Raw genomic sequence first — 17969 nt, forward strand, 5'->3', positions numbered from 1 at the left:
GCAACTGTGGCGGTTCCCTCCTTGCAGCTGTTCCTGTAGTCCCCTGTGCTAGGGTTGACAGGCTTTGTTCTCTCTAACAGTTGCCGGACTGCCGGTGGAGTCTTCATTGGGTTTCCAGTGTTCTAATGTACATGTTCAGTACCACCCGACAAAATCTTCTTCTATATAATCAACATTTTTGGGCGGTCAGTGCAGTACTGAGTCTGCCTCTAAAGGGTTAATAAGCTGTATCCAACCAATTTGTCTGCAAGGCTTGTTACAAAATGGTGCCACGTCCTTGTGGTGTGCTATGACAACCCTCACACTGAGGAGGGACCAGTTATCAGGGGCATGCAGACGTGCAGAGGAGGAGAAAAATCCTCAAACCCACATTTATTCTTAAGTGAACAGAAACCTAACAGACAACATACCTTATACTTTCTAAGATGGCAAATACTTACTCTGAATCTTACAGTCTCTGACATACACCCATGGATTTTATTTTGCATTCACTTCCAGTTTAGGTAAATTAAAATGGCCAGGTATCACAGTGAATCAATTTATTCTTTAGTTTAAAAAAATCCCTCAATTGATCTTGTTAATCTAGAGAACACTAAAACCTACAGGTGCAGGGTAATATTGGACTAGATATGCAAGTGGTTAGCACCATTTCCTTGCAGCAAGAAGATGAACGGTTCTTATCTATGTATTTTCTTATGGATGTACAAGTTCTTTAAGCTACAATGGCTTCCTCTCAATTCACATTGTATGGTTGTCACTGAAACACACTGGTGGGTGCAACAGCTCGAGTCTTTCCAGGCAACTGTGGCGGTTCCCTCCTTGCAGCTGTTCCTGTAGTCCCCTGTGCTAGGGTTGACAGGCTTTGTTCTCTCTAACAGTTGCCGGACTGCCGGTGGAGTCTTCATTGGGTTTCCAGTGTTCTAATGTACATGTTCAGTACCACCCGACAAAATCTTCTTCTATATAATCAACATTTTTGGGCGGTCAGTGCAGTACTGAGTCTGCCTCTAAAGGGTTAATAAGCTGTATCCAACCAATTTGTCTGCAAGGCTTGTTACAAAATGGTGCCACATCCTTGTGGTGTGCTATGACAACCATCATCCCAAGGAGGCACCAGTTATCAGGGGTATGCAGAGGAGGAGAAAAATCCTCAAACCCACATTTGTTCTGAAGTGAACAGAAATGTAACAGACAGCATACCTTATCCTGTCTAAGCTGTCAACCCATATTCAATTAAGTATGTAAGACAAACTATGGTGAGTTGCCACCTAGTAACTTGAAGGACTTAAAATTATGTGTTTCATTAGGTCTTATAGAACCGAAAACCAGCTGGGCAAAAGACCAACCCTTACAATCTAAGGCAGGCTGTCAATGTCAATGGCCAAACAATGTCATTCTTTTAAGCATTTTAATGGCACTAGCACAACACTGCATCACTTAAGCAACAATGTAACCAATAATAAAAAGAACCCCAAAGATGTACGGTATATTAAGTAAAACATATTTGTAAATAAACAACAACAGGGCAGAATGATTGACAGATTTTATGAGTAGTTCAAACATTTAAAACAAAAGTACTTGTGTTTGTTATTTTCTCAAGCTTAGTTCATCGCCTGTGCTTAGTTCGAAATTATCAATAGACTATTTTTCTTCCTGTGAGAAGGGCACTGTAAAAAAAGCAAGGTAAAATGACAATTACAAACATTTCATTTTCATCTATACAGTAATTCAAATGTTTGCATACAAATGGATTAAAACGTGGAAGATTGTTTTTCAATGACATGATGGGTAGTAGTTACCCATTTTTTTCCGAAGCATGAGAGGCCTGGTGCTGAAAAAATATCTCCAAGCAAGAGAATGTCTCAGTGCACTCAGTACATTCATACAAAGTATCCGATACATTACTTTGATCCCTTTGCTGATGGTCCAGACATTTCTCCTCTGTGTTCTCAGTTTGTACTTTTTCTGTTACAGAATTTTGACTTTTCACCATAGTATCACATTGAGAAGTTTGTACAGAACCACAAACATCTTCATTGCTTAGGTGACTTTGAGAGTGCTCAAGAGATGAAGAATTGTCCAACTGTGCTGAAGATTTAGAACGGGGCACCTTTTTATGATGGCGAAAGTGCCTTTGGTACACACTCAATAGTCCAAATACTCTCCCACATTCCTGACAGTTGTAGCTCGATCGCTCTGTGTTTATTTCAGTTGGCTTCTCTTCAGGCGATGTTTTCTGCTCAGTATGAGCTGATACATTTTTGGTTTTCTCATCTTGAGATCTTGGGTTTTCATCACCATTGAGGGAAATGAGAATGGGTCCACTTCTTGGAGCTATATACAAAAGCTTTAACCCCGGTTTCTTTTCTAACTCAGTTTTGTGGTACGTGACAACATGTCGTCTCATATCACAGCGTTGAGGAAAATGTCTGCCACAAAACACGCATGCGTGCATGGTACCTTTATGGAATCTCATATGCCTAGATAAACTACTAGAATGATTAAAGACACGGTGACAATGCTTACAAGGATGAAGCTTGCCATTTTGAGTATTTCTTCTCCGTCTAATTTTGGGCAACAATTTGCGCTTAACATTCTTTTCAGATTCTTCATTTAATTGGTCAATTTCCTCCTGTGTTTGATGTGTAAAATGATGCTCCTTCAGATCTGACAATTTATGAAAACGATCTCCACATAAACCACATCTGTATGGTGTAAAAGAGTTTTCCTTATCCATCTTATTATTACTATCTCTAAGGGACAATTTACTATCCCCATTCTCCCCATTCTTGGGTTCAACAGATGTGCCATTGCTAATGCAGTTTTTAAATGGACTTTCTGGGTGTTTAGAGTTGTCATTAATTTCTATTTTGGATGCAAAGTTAGTGATGAGTTCTTTGCCTTGGCAATGATACAATGAATGAGCTTGAAAATCCGACATCCAGAAAAAAAACAGTTTGCACTTTTTGCAAGAATATGATTTTTCAAGTCTTTTTTCATCATTTTTTTTTAAATGAGGCAGAGATGTAACACAGCATTCAGGGATTTCTTTTTGGTGTGTAATGAGTAAATCCACTTTAAGGAACCGCTTACCACAAAAGCCACAGCAGCAAAAACTTTCATTGTTGTGATCTTGGAGGTGTTTCTTAAGTTCCTCACCACCTTCAAAGATCTTACAACACAAAGTACATTTGTAACCTCGTTCAGTGTTTCGGTACTGCTGATGGTGATGTAGACTCCGCACGCTGGTAAATGATTTACCACATTTTTCACAATAGTAACAGCTCTGTTGACACTTGTCAAGTGTCAAGTCAGAAGGACTTGGTGTGAAGTCTGGTATACAGGGCTGTGGCCTTGGGTTTGAAGTCACTGGTTTAACAGGAAATGGCAAATGTGAAGGAAGGACTCCAGGAGATGCAGGTCTAAGGTTTAAATGTGACTGTGTAGAGTCATTCACAACTAGGGTGCCATTTTCCTGAAGTATATATTCCCGAGGGACTTCAAATCCATTAGATGAGCCATCAAAGGCAAATGACTCTAAAGGTCCATGAACAGCCATGTGAGAAACCACACTACTATACTGTTTGAACCCATCACCACACACGGTGCAGATGAAGGAACATGTTTCTCCACCTGGCTGTGCTGAGGCAATGTTGTTTGCTAATTTCTGCTTTTCCATGTTTAATTTTTCCATGCGTAGAGGGCATTACTTTTCAGGAAATCCAAGTCCATCTAAAACTTTATCCAGACTCTCCGTGTAGATATCCTATTCCGTGTATGTTCACTATATCACCATCTATGGAGAAAACAGTAAAAATAATTACAACAGTGGAACAAATGCTCAGCATACACATTGGCTGTAGTCAAGCAAGTAAATGTCTGACATATTTATCAAACCCAGTATCTTCCATGAGATTGCAAGATAGAAAAAAAACATTCTGATTTTACTTTCCACTGCTCCAGAGTCAGCTGACAATGTTTCAAGAGGACATGTGCATCCATTCCAAACAATGGGGTACAGGATTGTTATGTACAGGACAAACTTTCAAACACTATATTTTCAAAATGTGTTAAGAATCTTACTGTAGTTAATGGTACTCTTACCATAATTAATTGTAAGATCTTTGGCTGCAATTGTTAAATGAAGACCGCAGACAACCTTGGATATTATAGTTGGAAGTGGTTCCTCTGGTTTCTACCAATCCTGAGCTGGTTAAACAGTACTAATCCATTAAATGTTTCTATGTGTTTTCAAAAGAGCTTCATCAACACCGTCGCCTCATCCCCAACACCTTTGCTTTGAAAACTTTATTGAATGGAGAAATTACTGATGGATAAAGCAACTACCTTGTGTCTTGTTGATGGTTCCAATCCTTCAGTATAGAATGACATGGAGCCATCTTCTACAACTGTCTTCTACCACGCCACCTTAGAAACAGAGTTCGGTTATTTGTGAACCAGCAAACTCTCTTACAGAGCTGCTTGGGTTAATATTAGTGATCCACCCAAATAACAATTCTTGGCTGAAACCGAAAATGAGGAAATCAAGGCCAAAACCGAAACACCGAAAGAGATTATGGCAATAATACCATTGCATTTATGGCTGACTGTATACTAAACCTCAGTAAGATCAAGGCACTTCAATTGCAAGTCATCAACTGATAGGTAGGCTTTTCTGTTGTCTTCTTATGTGACTATCATTATTATTTGAGGCACTTTCTTGCAGGATCTCACAGAACATTTCAGACAACGAGGGTGACTGACCCTCATCTGGCACACTGCTCTCCTTCTGTGCTGTGCACTTCTCTGTCTCCAAACGGGTTTTCCGAGTCCATCGCGGCCCGAATCATTTCTTGTGCATAATGATCTTTATTGCAACTTAAGTACAGTCCTGATGAGTGCAGGGGATCCGAATAGATCTCAGTGAAACGTGCTGACATGACTTTACCTTTATATGGTAATGTGCAGCAGTGTGCTTTACATGGCACTGTTAAACAGTGTCAGAAGGTCAGTTGGCTGCAGGTAAATTGGCAGAGTGCACTTTAGTGTTTTTCTTTTGTACACATGCACAGTAAGCGTGAGTGATGGTTGTAACAGCAGCCAGGTTACTGATTGTTTGTAATAAAGGTTCTGGAAAGCACCAAGGTGCGTTACTGTTGGAGGAGCATTAAAATGTTACAATACATTGTTTGAGACAGCCCCCTCCAATTCAAGCTGCACAATGTTTTTACCGCATGTTGCAGTCTGACTTACCAGTCATTTGTAAAAACACCCGTAAAAGGATGTGGAAAGATTAGAGGGTGTAGTGGTTAAGCATGCACGAGACTTCATGGGATTTGTTTAGGTCATGCACATTAAAAGTTTGAGTTGAGTTCTGTTCACACACACATAACCTGCAGCAGTTATAATTACTTTTCAACCAAATGAGTTAATACGGGATCCAAACATGGGCACAGATGGCACTAGGGACAGGCGGGATATGGCCCCTCAGATTCATAGTGTCCTATTATAAGCTCTTTTGATCCACGTATTGCCACCATCACCACGTACCATTGCCACACTCAAATAAAATAAACAGAAGCTTAGGGGCCTAAACAAACTGCACAGAAAAAAGTAAACACAAAAACTAGGGATGCACTGAATTTTTGGCCACCGAAAACTCTCGCCTGAAAATGGCACTCAAGTGCATTTTTGGTTTTCGTCCGAAAGACTTATCACTGAAACAACATGGCAGAAACGGGGAGTTATAGACAGATAGCACTTTATTAATCCCTCGGGAATTTAATGATGGCGTAAGCAAAAACCGGGGCAGGCATGGGCTTGTTGGATATCCAAGATTTTCTTTTTGACTAGGCAAAACTGCAATAGAGATATCTGCAATACATATCCAGCTTAGTGTTTAAAATTTAAAAAGGCTTGCCATAAGTACCAACATGTCTGCAGTGTGGATGTATTTAAATATATCGGAGAAAGACCCACAGATAACGATTTGCAAAATGTCTAATGCTGAAATTTCAAGAGGGGGCGAAAAGTACACTCAGAGTCTGTCAGCACACGTTTCACTGAGATCTATTTGGATCCCCTGCAGTCGTTGGGACTGTACTTGATCCGCGATATAAAGATCATTACTTGAACGCAGGAACAAAGCACTGCACACGAGAAATGATCCAGGCCGCGATGGACATGAGAAAGAGCGCATTGGCCAGATGAGGGGCAGGCACCCTCGTTGTCTGATGTTCTGTGAGATCCTGCAAGAGAGTGCCTCAAATAATAATAGGTGGGCTATTCTGTTCTGACTTCCTATGTGACTATCAGTTACATTTTTATTTCCCTGCTAGACATTTGACAATTAATTATTGACAATTATTACTATTTTTTAATTAATTTACGCAATTGCAGTGCCTTGATTTCATTGAGGTTTAGCACACAGTCATAGCCATAAATGCATTGTAAATATTATACAGTCGTAGCCATAAATGCATTGTAAATATTATAATATATTGTAATTATAATAATTTCTTTCAGTGTTTTGGTTTTCGGCCTTGGTTTCCTCATTTTTAGGTTGCTGCATCACTAACAAAAACACCACCTAGTTGCTAAGTCTTATGCATATACACAGAATCATAACCGCGAAAGGAAATGATCATGCATTAAAAAATGAAATATGTGACTTTAGTTAAAAAATGTTTACAATTCAATGAATAGAAGTATGGTCTTATCTAAACTGGTATTCCTTAAACCCATTATCCCCAACAACAAATGTACACTGCCTATACAACCAAATGAACCAAAAGAGGCGTATATGGGGCGGAGCATGCTGTGCTTCATTAACATATAAAGGTAAAGGCACAGAAACCTCCCCGCAGAACTGTACTGCTAAACGTTTGGATATTTGAATTAACGCTAGGTCTAGATTTCATTCCCACGTCAAGTAACCATATTAATTTGCATGAAAGTATTATTATAAGATGCTAAAAATGGATTCTATCCAAGCAGAACAAATATTATTGTAAGCCTACTCCTGCTTCAAACTGATGACATTGTTGACCTACTTTAATAGTGTCCATGAGAGCCATGAGAAGAAAAACAAATTAAACTCGCAGATCGCTGATCAGCTGGTTGTAGTCGAAACGCATTATACTGCAGGATCAGTTCACGTTTTCGAGTACGAGTATTTTAATCGGTCCCGACATACAATCACAGGTTATACCATGGAAAGCGTTTTCGAAATTGTTAGTTTAATTTATAATAGTTAAAAAACATGCTACTGCGGATATGTGCTACAACTCAATCGTTAAAAAAATGATTTAGACAACTGGAACGAAAAAAAAATCGACAATTTATTCGACAGCGACTAGTTACCTCGTTTGTTAAATATAGTCATGGGAAATGTGCAACCCGCGTCTCTAGTTAGGATTACAGGTTGAAAAAGACTGTATTGTGTTTGAGACTGAATGTGTTTGAAAACATCAATAGGACGTTCACTGAGATTATCGCTGCACAGTTACGAGTAGCTAGTTAGGCTAGTGTATAGTTAATCCAACGACGAAATTGTCACCGCAAGCACCAGTGAGGGACATTAAGAAAACACAATACAATAAACAAAGACAGGGTAGCCCATAAACCGTCTATTAACACGGTAAAACTGCGAGGAATCGCAGCAATTTAAAAAATAAAGGCAACGATAGCTGCGCTTAGCTAAAGCTAGCAGCACGGGGGGAGTGTATGTATAAAATAATTAAGCAATTGTGTTGTTAACCTGCTAGCATGAATAGTAAATTATGAAGATACTCACCACAAATTATATTACATATTGCGACATTTTAAATTCCCAAGAGAGCGTAATCCTCTGAAATGGAGCAAAAGAATGGCTACTGCTGTAGGCCGCGGCCCGACTACTTCAAAACGTACGTCTGTTATGACATCATGACGCACACTGTTTACGTCCACGTCTTAGAAAAGACTATTACTTACAGCTGCTTTTCTTCCTTCAGCTACTCTCCATATTTGCGTTCATTAACGCAAGATACATTAACAAGATACCATGACTGATACACCAACCATCCATTTGTTGTCTTTTACTTTGTGCTTGAATCCTTTCTTGTCCCCTTCTGTTTCACCATGTGATCACGATTTATTTTCCCCACGTGTCTAAATTATTATTTTTCTGTTGTACATTATAATGTACAGCAGAATAACGTGGCATGAACTACACGAAATAAATAGTTTAAGGATTGTTTCATATATTGTTATATTAATTTTAAAGACCACAAAAGATCTAGAAAAAAATTTGAGTATTCATTTGTGATAACACTTATTGCCACAAGATGGGGCATCTTCCACGTGCCATTTCTTATTCACATTCAGCACGCATGCATGCTGCCTCTTGTTGTCCTGAAATAAAAATATATGTTAAGCAATATTCGTAAATATTAATAGCTTTAACTTTTATTAAACTAAGTTTTCCTGCTGTGATGAATATGTAATGATCTAAATATATCACACATTCTTCTGGAAATGAATGTTTCTTTAAAGTCCATTGACTTTCAGAGACTTTAACAAATATAAAAAAACCAAAGCTTTATTATCTTCCACCGCTTCCACGATGCTTACAATATGTGACCAGTTAGCTTACATGTAGAATAAAATAAATTAGAATGACTTCTGCTGTCATCACCATATACAGTGTATACATATGCATTCACCATGTGCCTGTTCTAGTGTTTGTGAACATTTCCTGTGCATGAAGCTGAAGTCCTGTTTTACAATTTCTGCAGGTATACGCCTGCACCCTTCAGGAAGTGCAGGTTATCCTATAGCATAGCCATGTTTCTGCTATTAGAAACCTTGTGGTACTGTGAGAATTTATTAGTCAAGCAGAGACAACTGCAGTCAGTCCACAAAAGAGGTGTTGAAAAGGGTTCAGTCTGTGTGGACTAGGTGGAGACAAATGTCAAGGGTGATCTGTGACAGAATTATAGCAGTCAGACTGAAATAGAAGGTTAACAAGACAGTAATGAGAACTGCTATGATGGATGAGTTGGAGACAGTAGCTCAGTCTATAAGCCGTTATGTTAAGTCCTTTATTTGTCCCATAATGGGGAAAGTCACATCACAATGAGTGATATGACTTTCAGAGATTGTCTCAGCGTATATTTTTCTGAGTTGGAGTACTCGTCATCATAATCATTATATATAACATCTGATGTATTTATGGTATAGAGAGGGGTTGATAGTAATGGACTCCATCACGTCTTTAAACCTGAAACACAGAAAAGATCTTTACTGGACACATTATATATATATCATTACAGCAATCAAAAGATTTGGTGACATACCTTCCAAAAGAGAGTGAAAGAACCTCCGACCAGCTTATCGTCTGAAACCTTAAGTGTGCAGTTGTATTTGTAGAGAAAGAAGAAGCTTACAACAACACATCACAGTATTGGTACTGTTGAGAAATTTCCATTTTGCAAAACCGGTGTTTTCTCATTATCAAGCAGCAAAAGTTCCATTACTTTTGTCTTTTCAGCCAATGGTAACTTAAGTAATCAGGGACTGTTAAAGCAAACCACATTGCAGGATCCCTGGTTACTGAAGATCAAAACATCAGGTAATTCTAGAGCAGTACAAAACACACCGTAAACAAACCATACTCTGCCCATGTGATCTTACACTTGAGCTTTTTAGTCATGCTAAGCACGGCCTAATTACAGAGTTTACTTTAAAGGTAAACCCAAATTACTACTCAATACTTTCCAAATACTGTTGAAATTATATTGTGAGGCCATTTTAGAAGGAATCAATGTTTTTTTTTTTTTACTTCATAATTTGAAAAAAGTCAAGTTTTTTATACTTGGATGGAAAATATTGTGCTTTTTCTTTCTTTTTTTTTGCTCAACTAGAATATCTCTGCTGAGAAACCATAACCATCTGCTGGGACTTTAAAAAGTGAAAGAGAGAGAACGAGTTTTGACTTTTCAAAAGATGTTTTCTAACACCATGGGTATCAAATCTATTTTACAAATCTATTTTATTACTAGAAAAATGTTTTTCCTTAAAATCCACCCTAAACAAGTTCATACTCTCTTCATGAATTTCTTTTAAACATTTTACTGTTTAGGATCTTGTGCACAAAGACAACATGTAGCTCCAACCATTTTCTTAGGCAGCCCAAAATGGAAAAACCAGACGAAGTGTGCCCTTCACGTTTTGCAAACTGTACCATTAAAAAAGTCTAATTTATTCTGGTCAACAATGATTACTTTAAGTCCTAGAACTATGTGACTTAAAGTGAACCATGTAAAAATGATGTTTAAAATCAGTAGCAAAGAAGAGATAAGAACTTAGGTATAGTAATTCTTGTGACATACTGTTCATTCATGTTCTAAAAACTTGTAATGATATTTTGACCAAGTGAAAAGCAAAAAGCTTTAAATGTGGCCCCAACATATTTTGTATGCTCACACACACATTAGTTTTTCAGATCATTACATTTGAATCTCTATTACTTGCACTGAGAGTGTGTCTAGATACTTTCTTAAAAATGGAAAAACTACTGCTGTCTGGCCTATTTTCTGACTTACTGACATGCCTTGAGCTTTTGATATTTATTTGTGTTAAGATAAAAACATAAACATAACAAACAGTAAAGTCTAAATAAAAGTTTAATGAAAATAATGAGAACAAAAACCATTAATTATAAATGTAACATCACCGTTCTCTCATAACAGATTTAACAAAGATAAAAATATTAAACATTTACATTGTTTACATGATAACAGCTGTTTTATAGAGAGCTTCATATGACAGCGAACAAGTGTTCAGAAATGTTTACTACTGATTTAATGGATTTCTGTTGAGACATGAAAATGGTGTCAAAAATCCTTAAATAGTTTCAGAAATTTACGTGATAGGTCAGGTCTGCTAAACATGATCATGGACTATAATGATGCATAATAAGTATAGAGTTTAGCTGAGCATGGATGTAGTAAATGAGAAGATCACACAAAAAGAGTGAACGTCTGGACCAATTTGTCAAATTAAGCTTTGCAACAAACATTTATAAAGCAGCTGCTACTTTAACTGGAATAATCTGTTCTTGCAGAATAGATTATTCCAGTACAAATATTATTCCAATACAAATAGCTCCTTCAGTTAGTTTACTATCCAGGAAGGTACTCGCTATTGATAAACACAGAGACAACCTACAGCTCATTTTTTTAAAAATTACTGGAGGAAATGTTTTGTACAAAGGAGCATAACATGAACATCTCGTAATTCTAGCGAGGAATGGAGCACACTAACAACGATAGGAGTGCATCGTAAACAAGGGCAGAACTTACATACAGTAACGGACAATGTAGATATACAGATACCACATCTGTCTGCATACAGTACATGTGATTATAAACATGCAAGTTGGTGTAGATGTGTATGGAATACCCAGTACAAGTAGTATGTATCTTATTGTTTTTGATAGTAATATTAATACTTTTTATACTTTTGTATATAAAAAATACATATCACTATTCTCAAAACCAAAGGCATCACACATTGCTTCATTGCCACCATAGTTTAGCAGGGCCTGTTACCCTGCCTTTTTTTTTTTAGAGCTGACTACTAATATCATGCTAATCACAACATGTAAAAGCATCAGGTTAAATCCATGAGTTCAATTTGTGTGTATTAGAAAAACAAGTTTTTACATATTTTGCTACACACAACTGTTCACCTGTATCATTGAGGTTCTCATACCTCAGCATCAGAGACAGACTTCTCTTTACTCCGACTTGTGACCATAGAGTTTGTGTAAGTGTAAGAGCGAGAGACCTCTTCCTGAAAGGCAGACTCCAACACATTCAGGATGGACTTGCGCACTTTTTCTTTGAAGTCTTGTCCCATAAAGACGTAAAGCAGTGGGTTCAGGCAGCTGTTGAGAAAGGCCAGGCTGGTGGCTATAGGGACACCGATGGTGATGATATGGTCCAATAAGTCACTTGAATGGATTGCTGTGTGGTTGACCATCTCAATCAGAGCCATAATGTGATAAGGAGCCCAGCACAGGAAGAAGGTGGTGATGACAGCAGCAATGATCTTAAAGGGACGACTTGAGTGGCTGGCCAGGGTGCGGTTCCTTCTAAGACGATGGATGATCACAGCGTAACAGGAGACAATGACAGTGAAGGGGACAACAAATCCCAGAAGGAAGCGAGTGATGGTCATGGTCTGGTGACGGAACTGTCGCAGCTGGTTCACGGACGGTGTCTCATAGTCATCGGAAAGGGCGAAGTTGTTGAAGCAGTTGATGATGTCTTCATTATGATATGATGGCCCAGTGTCTTTGAAGATGAAATATGGAGCACTGAGAATTAGAGCCAGTATCCAAACACCCAGACTCACAAAGGACGCCTTGCTGACACTCCGGTAGTTCTGGGCCCAGACAGGCCAAACCACAGAAATGCATCTGTCCACGCTGATCACTACCAGGATGTAGACACTGGCAAACATGTTCAAGAAGCTAACAGTGCTATTCAGTTTGCACATGAAGTTGCCAAAGGGCCAGTGAAAGTCCATGGCTGTGTACGTCACGCTGAGCGGCAGGGATGCAGTGAACAGGAAGTCGGCCACAGCAAGGTTAAGGAACCAAACTGTGTTCACTGTTTTCTTCATTTTGAAGCCGGTCACCCAGATGACCACTCCATTCCCGAGCACACCAAGAACAAAGGCCAGGCAGTAAACAATGAGAGACATGATGTTTAGTGACTGTCTCAGCTCAGCGTGCTCATCCTTGTAGTCGTACTCTTCATCATCGTCATAACTACCATTCATTACACTGATATCTGATGTGTTCATGGTATAGAGAGGGTTTGCTGTAATAAACTCCATCATTGTCTTCGAATCTGAAAAACAGTAAAAGTAGAGATGAAAAAAACTACAATTATAGACCTAAAATTATAGATGACATTTACCTTTCCTTTTCATCCCATCATCATTAATTATCATGATGATCGCACGTCACTCTTACAAATTTGAGACTGATTTTTTTTCTTTAAAGAAAAGTGAGGGATTTGACAGAACATGTCTTGAAATGTAATCAAAGAGCAGCAAGACTGACAATCAGACCCTGGGCAACAGTCTTAACACCATTACACCAGTTCAACCAAACCAGCTGAGAGGTCTTTCTCCTGAGATACCCAGTAAAGTATTTGAATTATTCAAAACATTTCTTATGTTCACACTTCCAATAGTTATTACAGTTAAAGTCATACTGGCTTTAAATAAATCACTCTTAGTTGGAATGGTTCAAATAAACTCACAAGACCTGACTTGAATTACACACTCAGTCAGTCAACTAACCACTTACTAAATCACTAACTCTTACTCATTACTGCGCAAGGGATTAAGTCATCGAACAGTGACAAGGTTAGCATTAATGCTAGACAGAAGCAACACACACAGTCATCTTAATACAAATTCTAATCCACACTAACTTTCATCTAAATCGTGTAAATGTGTAGCGGTACCAGATACACACAACGACTAAATTGGTCAATAAAAAAACAGGTGTAAAACGTGTCTGAAAACAACGTCCACCTGTAATTATTCAGTGTATTGTCAAATAGCAAAAAAACAAACAAACAAACAAAAAAAACAACAACAACTTTATTTTCGTTTAGAATAACAAACTCTTAAGAGTCAAATGATTGAAGATGGTTATCGACTAATTTAGTGAGGACACCCCCCCCCCCACGCCCACGCACACACACCTTCACTTAAAAGTCCAGTTCAACATATACATACCGCTGAACATTAGACAGGACAAAGTTTGCTGTGATTTAAATCCACATCAACGCGTGTCATAAAGCGGGCATTTGATGTCCAAAATAGTTTCTTCTCAACTGTCACAGCCACATGAAAACAAACCCCGTCACATAAAAAAACAGTTCTGTGGACTTTATTGTCTTTCTCCCCCGTCTGTGAGGATAATTAACAAAAACGGTTAATTGCTGAAAAAAAAAAGAAGAAAAAGAAAAAGCTTTTTTTCGAGTTTACAAGCAGCCAAAAGAGGATGAAAAGAACCAATTTTTAACTCCATACAAAGAAGCCGGGGGAAAGGACTGAGTCCTGAACCTGGATGACGTTCCTCCAGACACTCATCAGACTCGTTCACAAAAGCAGAAGTTCCTAAGAATAATTTTTTTAAAAAGAAAAAAAATACAATACCTTTACTTGCAGCTGCAGAGTGACGAGGATGCGACTTTCTGCACAACCTCAACTCTGACAAATTCACAGAGAAGTGGGGAGCTCGCAGCCCGGACTCCTTTAAAGTGTGACGTCATGGCTCCCATCAAGGCGGGACCAGAGGCGCCCGTAGAGCTCTCCACAATAAATATAGGTTTGCCTCAATGGCAAACCGACTATATTAATTCATATCCTCCAGTCTTGGGATGTAATACATGTAAAAACATTGGTGTGTAGCAGACGATTACTTTTCATCTGTCTATTTTAAAATACAATAATTTACAGACACAAAAAACCTGTGTAGTTCTTTCTTTGACTCTTTGTCAACAAACATGTCAGTCAATTACAGCAGTAGAATGAACTAGAAACTTTAGATTTTTGTCAGGTTTGTTGTGGCATTAAGCTTCTCTCTACACTTCCTATAACAATGGTTCCCAAGGCCTCTTCTGCAGCCCATTCATTTCACATACAAGAGTATTATCAAGAAAACTAATATTCTCACTGAACTACAGAAATAAAATTGCAAATCAGCGCAATGTCCCTTGACTCTGTTGATCAACAAAGAACAGTGAAATTAAATGATTTGAGTATCTGGCTCAAAAATGACTGAGCTTTTTACTTTAGTCTGGGATGAGAGACGGGGCGGGGGGGGAGTTGAAGCTGCGTTTCCTCTTGTCCACTCATGTTCCTGCTGTGTAATGTGTTTTCCTCAGTTCGGGCTGAGCTCATTCTGGCTTGAGGTTAAACATAATTGCTCTGTGTTGTCCGTTTGAGTTGCCATCAGGAGCCGAAGGTTAGACATTGTGCCATATGTGTGTTCTCTCTAACCTCCCACACAATACACTATGTGTGTTCTCTCTAACCTCCCACACGATACACAAGAAGGTTGTTTTTTTTTGGTTTTTTTTTTGCAGTCAATGACACCTTCCACACACTACCCACTGTACACAATGTGGTTAATCTGCAAACACAAACATGCAAAGTAAACAGAGTTGAAACACTTTTAGAAGTAAAGTCAGCAACAGGGGAAATCCCACAATTTTCCAGCACCATGGTTGTCAGTATCTACACTTTCATTTAAAAAAAAGTAGAGAATAAAAATGAAAAAATGCAAGAGCTATCTTTGGTGAGTTGGAGAAGCACCACAAGTATTGTACTTGTAAATCATTTTTCCCTCAAGCTCAAGACTGAAGTCTCCCACTGACTAGAGAAATCCAAATGAGATGGAATGGTTTGGTTTTTACAACTAGAAATCAGAAAACCATGAAATGTTCATCCTCTGAACAAAGATCAACTCTCCAACTCAAAGGAAAAAAGTGCGCTTTTTGATGCTTTTGCCTTTGCTTTCTACCTGTTGTAAGGCAAGAGCACTTACTGCTCTTCAACAGAGTGGCCCTTAAAGTAAATATGATCACAATTTGACTGTATGCTACTACTAGATATTGGTATGAGTTTCCTTAAACGTCTCTTCCTAAATTCAAAAGTACATAGCTCCAGTATTACAGTAACTTCTATACTTACACTTAAAGAATCCAAGAAACGCACAAATGCATTACAGCAGAGGGAAAAAAGAGAACAAGAGAGACATGGATCAGTGCTGACTGGAGAATGCAAAAATCCATCCCATCTCCCCAGAGAGAAGCCCTACCTTTCTGTGGGGAAGAAATGTAACATCTGAGGTTGACTTCATGGTCATATTTCCACCCACATGGTTCCTCTCCACTGCTGATTTCACTGCCACACTGCTCACACAACTGCATGTGTGCATGTTGTATATTTTTCTGGGTGATTTTTCCATAGAAAATATGCAGAAGTGACTGTTCCAACCCCACAATCCATATAACACGTATTCTGCATTTTCTTCATCATACATGTGAAGTTAAACGTAAAGGCCATTAATAGCAGTCCAAACTTCATTTTAATTGCATGGACCCCTCTCAGGGACAGAACATCTGAATGCAAACGTGACTGAACAGGACTTGAACATATGCTGCAAAGACTGTGGCCAAACCCTTTCATGAATAACAAAAACATCTGGTCTGAACCAACTTGATTCAATTAAATAAATGTCACTTCACAAAACACATCTGGGACATTTGCTGTCATGTTAAATATATGAACATATAAAAGATCTGGCTGCATTATGTTTTACAGACTGGGTTCTCCAAAAAAAGCCCAAAATTTTGACATCAAAAATGGTCATGTCTGCTTCCAATAACATGTGTTTGCCACTCAACCGCAGAGGTAGTGTTGATGGAAATTTGACATCACCGCGGCCACTCCGATAACCACACTAAGGAACATCTTCGTGATGATGGCGGCTTTGATGGTCAGACGTCTTTACACTGACCAAGTCTTGAAGAGATTCGGATTTGAACAGATCAGTGAGTGGGGCTCCAACCTGCCCAACCCTAAAACTGAGTCCCCTGCTGATGCACACACACACACACACCACACAGGAACCCCGTCCTGCCAAAAGTCCAGATGTGAGGGGGAGGAAGAAAGGAGAGAGGGAAATGAGAGCGAGAGAGAGACAGAGAGAGAGAGAGAGTTACATGTGCATGTGGGCCTGAGAACACAAGCTTCGATCGACACCCCACTTTTGAATGTGTGGGCAGGAGGACTCAAATTTTTGTTATCATTTACTCCCTTTCCACCTACTTCTTTCTACTGAAACATGAATATTTATCATTACAAAAATGTTCTCACTGACCATTCTCCTACTCCAGAACCCAAATCTCCCTGACTACGGGAGACGGGAGAGTTGAAAACAAGCTGACCCAGTTCATTTTTTGAAATAGTTGTTGAAAACTACAGCCCCGTTCAAAAGCCAAAGCTAAGACAACATGACTACTGTGTTTCATTTGGACACATCTTTTCGAAATGCAATCTCTGGATTTTATTTTGCTCCTTTTCTAAAATGTCTTTTGTGAAACTCTGTCTGCCTCAAGCTCTGAGAGAACATCCAGGCCGGTGTCTGCAGGGGATATTAATAGCTATCCCAAGGCTATAGTTTGAGGGAAGCCTTCAGAGCCGAGGGCTTGCCAGAGTTCTTGATTTACCAACCAAACGTACAATTATGTGTGCGCCACACAAATACCAATTTGGGTGTGTAAAACAACTAGTGGAGGTTTAAAGAGACTTTAGTTTTAGCCCTCGGTGATATATACGCTATAGGAGCCTGGGGAGAAGGCTGTGATATTGGCTACGGCTGCTGGAGGTGTTAGGGTGGTTGGGGGGTGTCATCCAGAAGATAAAACGTGCATAAGTCTGCGCGTGTGTCTTTGTGTGTGTGACAGTGAAGCACTAATGACATAGTGCAGCTCCCAGCATCACTGTTATCCACAGAGTATTCTTCTCTCACACTGCAAAACACTGTGAGGTGCATTTCTAAATCCACTCTCCTTCTGCAGAGGGGACAGAGGAAGAGTGGGAAACAAACCGAGATTCTCGTCCGCAGTAACGCTGTGCAGGGAGATGCAGAGATTCTGCAATGTGCTGCAGACCTCGAAGGTTTGTTGATCTTGTTGCGGTGTTGCCTGGAAATCAAATCCTGCGTCTCACGGGTGTGGAGAGGTCAGGAATTTTGTTTTTTAACTCACAGCCGGTGCCAGTGGCTTGAGTTCTTATGGCACAGTTGACGGTTGTTTCCATGAAATTCACCACACACAGGGAAAAAAAAAGCTGAACCTCAATAACTTCAACCACTTCCTTACATTCGTCCC

At 39.1% G+C, this 17969-nt stretch overlaps 2 protein-coding genes across 4 annotated transcripts; both read right to left on the reverse strand.

The window, feature by feature from the left end:
• Positions 1-1526: 1526 nt before the first annotated feature.
• Positions 1527-7997, reverse strand: LOC103388525 (zinc finger protein 208). 3 transcript variants are annotated; one of them, XM_025061764.1, is made up of 4 exons: positions 7796-7997; positions 4348-4428; positions 4105-4195; positions 1527-3796 (listed from the first exon to the last, which is right to left on the reverse strand). In XM_025061764.1, exon 4 carries the CDS (start codon positions 3692-3694, stop codon positions 1796-1798), a length of 1899 nt encoding a protein of 632 aa, XP_024917532.1. In that variant the 5' UTR covers positions 3695-3796; positions 4105-4195; positions 4348-4428; positions 7796-7997; the 3' UTR covers positions 1527-1795. The 3 variants fall into 3 exon arrangements, with proteins under 3 accessions (XP_024917532.1, XP_008321785.1, XP_008321786.1); XM_008323563.3 differs by lacking the exon at positions 4105-4195 and having other exon boundaries at positions 7796-7996; XM_008323564.3 differs by lacking the exons at positions 4105-4195; positions 4348-4428 and having other exon boundaries at positions 7796-7996.
• A 3603-nt stretch (positions 7998-11600) lies between these two features.
• fpr1 (formyl peptide receptor 1) lies at positions 11601-14426 on the reverse strand. Its single transcript, XM_008323565.3, has 2 exons — positions 14227-14426; positions 11601-12902 (listed from the first exon to the last, which is right to left on the reverse strand). The coding sequence occupies exon 2, from the start codon at positions 12889-12891 to the stop codon at positions 11752-11754; it is 1140 nt and encodes a 379-aa protein (XP_008321787.1). The 5' UTR covers positions 12892-12902; positions 14227-14426; the 3' UTR covers positions 11601-11751.
• Between the last annotated feature and the right edge of the window lie 3543 nt (positions 14427-17969).

The sequence above is a fragment of the Cynoglossus semilaevis genome, chromosome 13, assembly GCF_000523025.1.
Source record: "Cynoglossus semilaevis isolate Cse_v1.0 chromosome 13, Cse_v1.0, whole genome shotgun sequence".
In the NCBI taxonomy this organism is placed as follows: Eukaryota; Metazoa; Chordata; class Actinopteri; order Pleuronectiformes; family Cynoglossidae; genus Cynoglossus; species Cynoglossus semilaevis.

Coding starts and splice junctions, on each gene's coding strand:
- fpr1 (XM_008323565.3), bottom strand. CDS start 12,891: ATGATGGAGTTTATTACAGCAAACCCTCTCTATACCATGAACACATCA.
- LOC103388525 (XM_025061764.1), bottom strand. CDS start 3,694: ATGGAAAAATTAAACATGGAAAAGCAGAAATTAGCAAACAACATTGCC.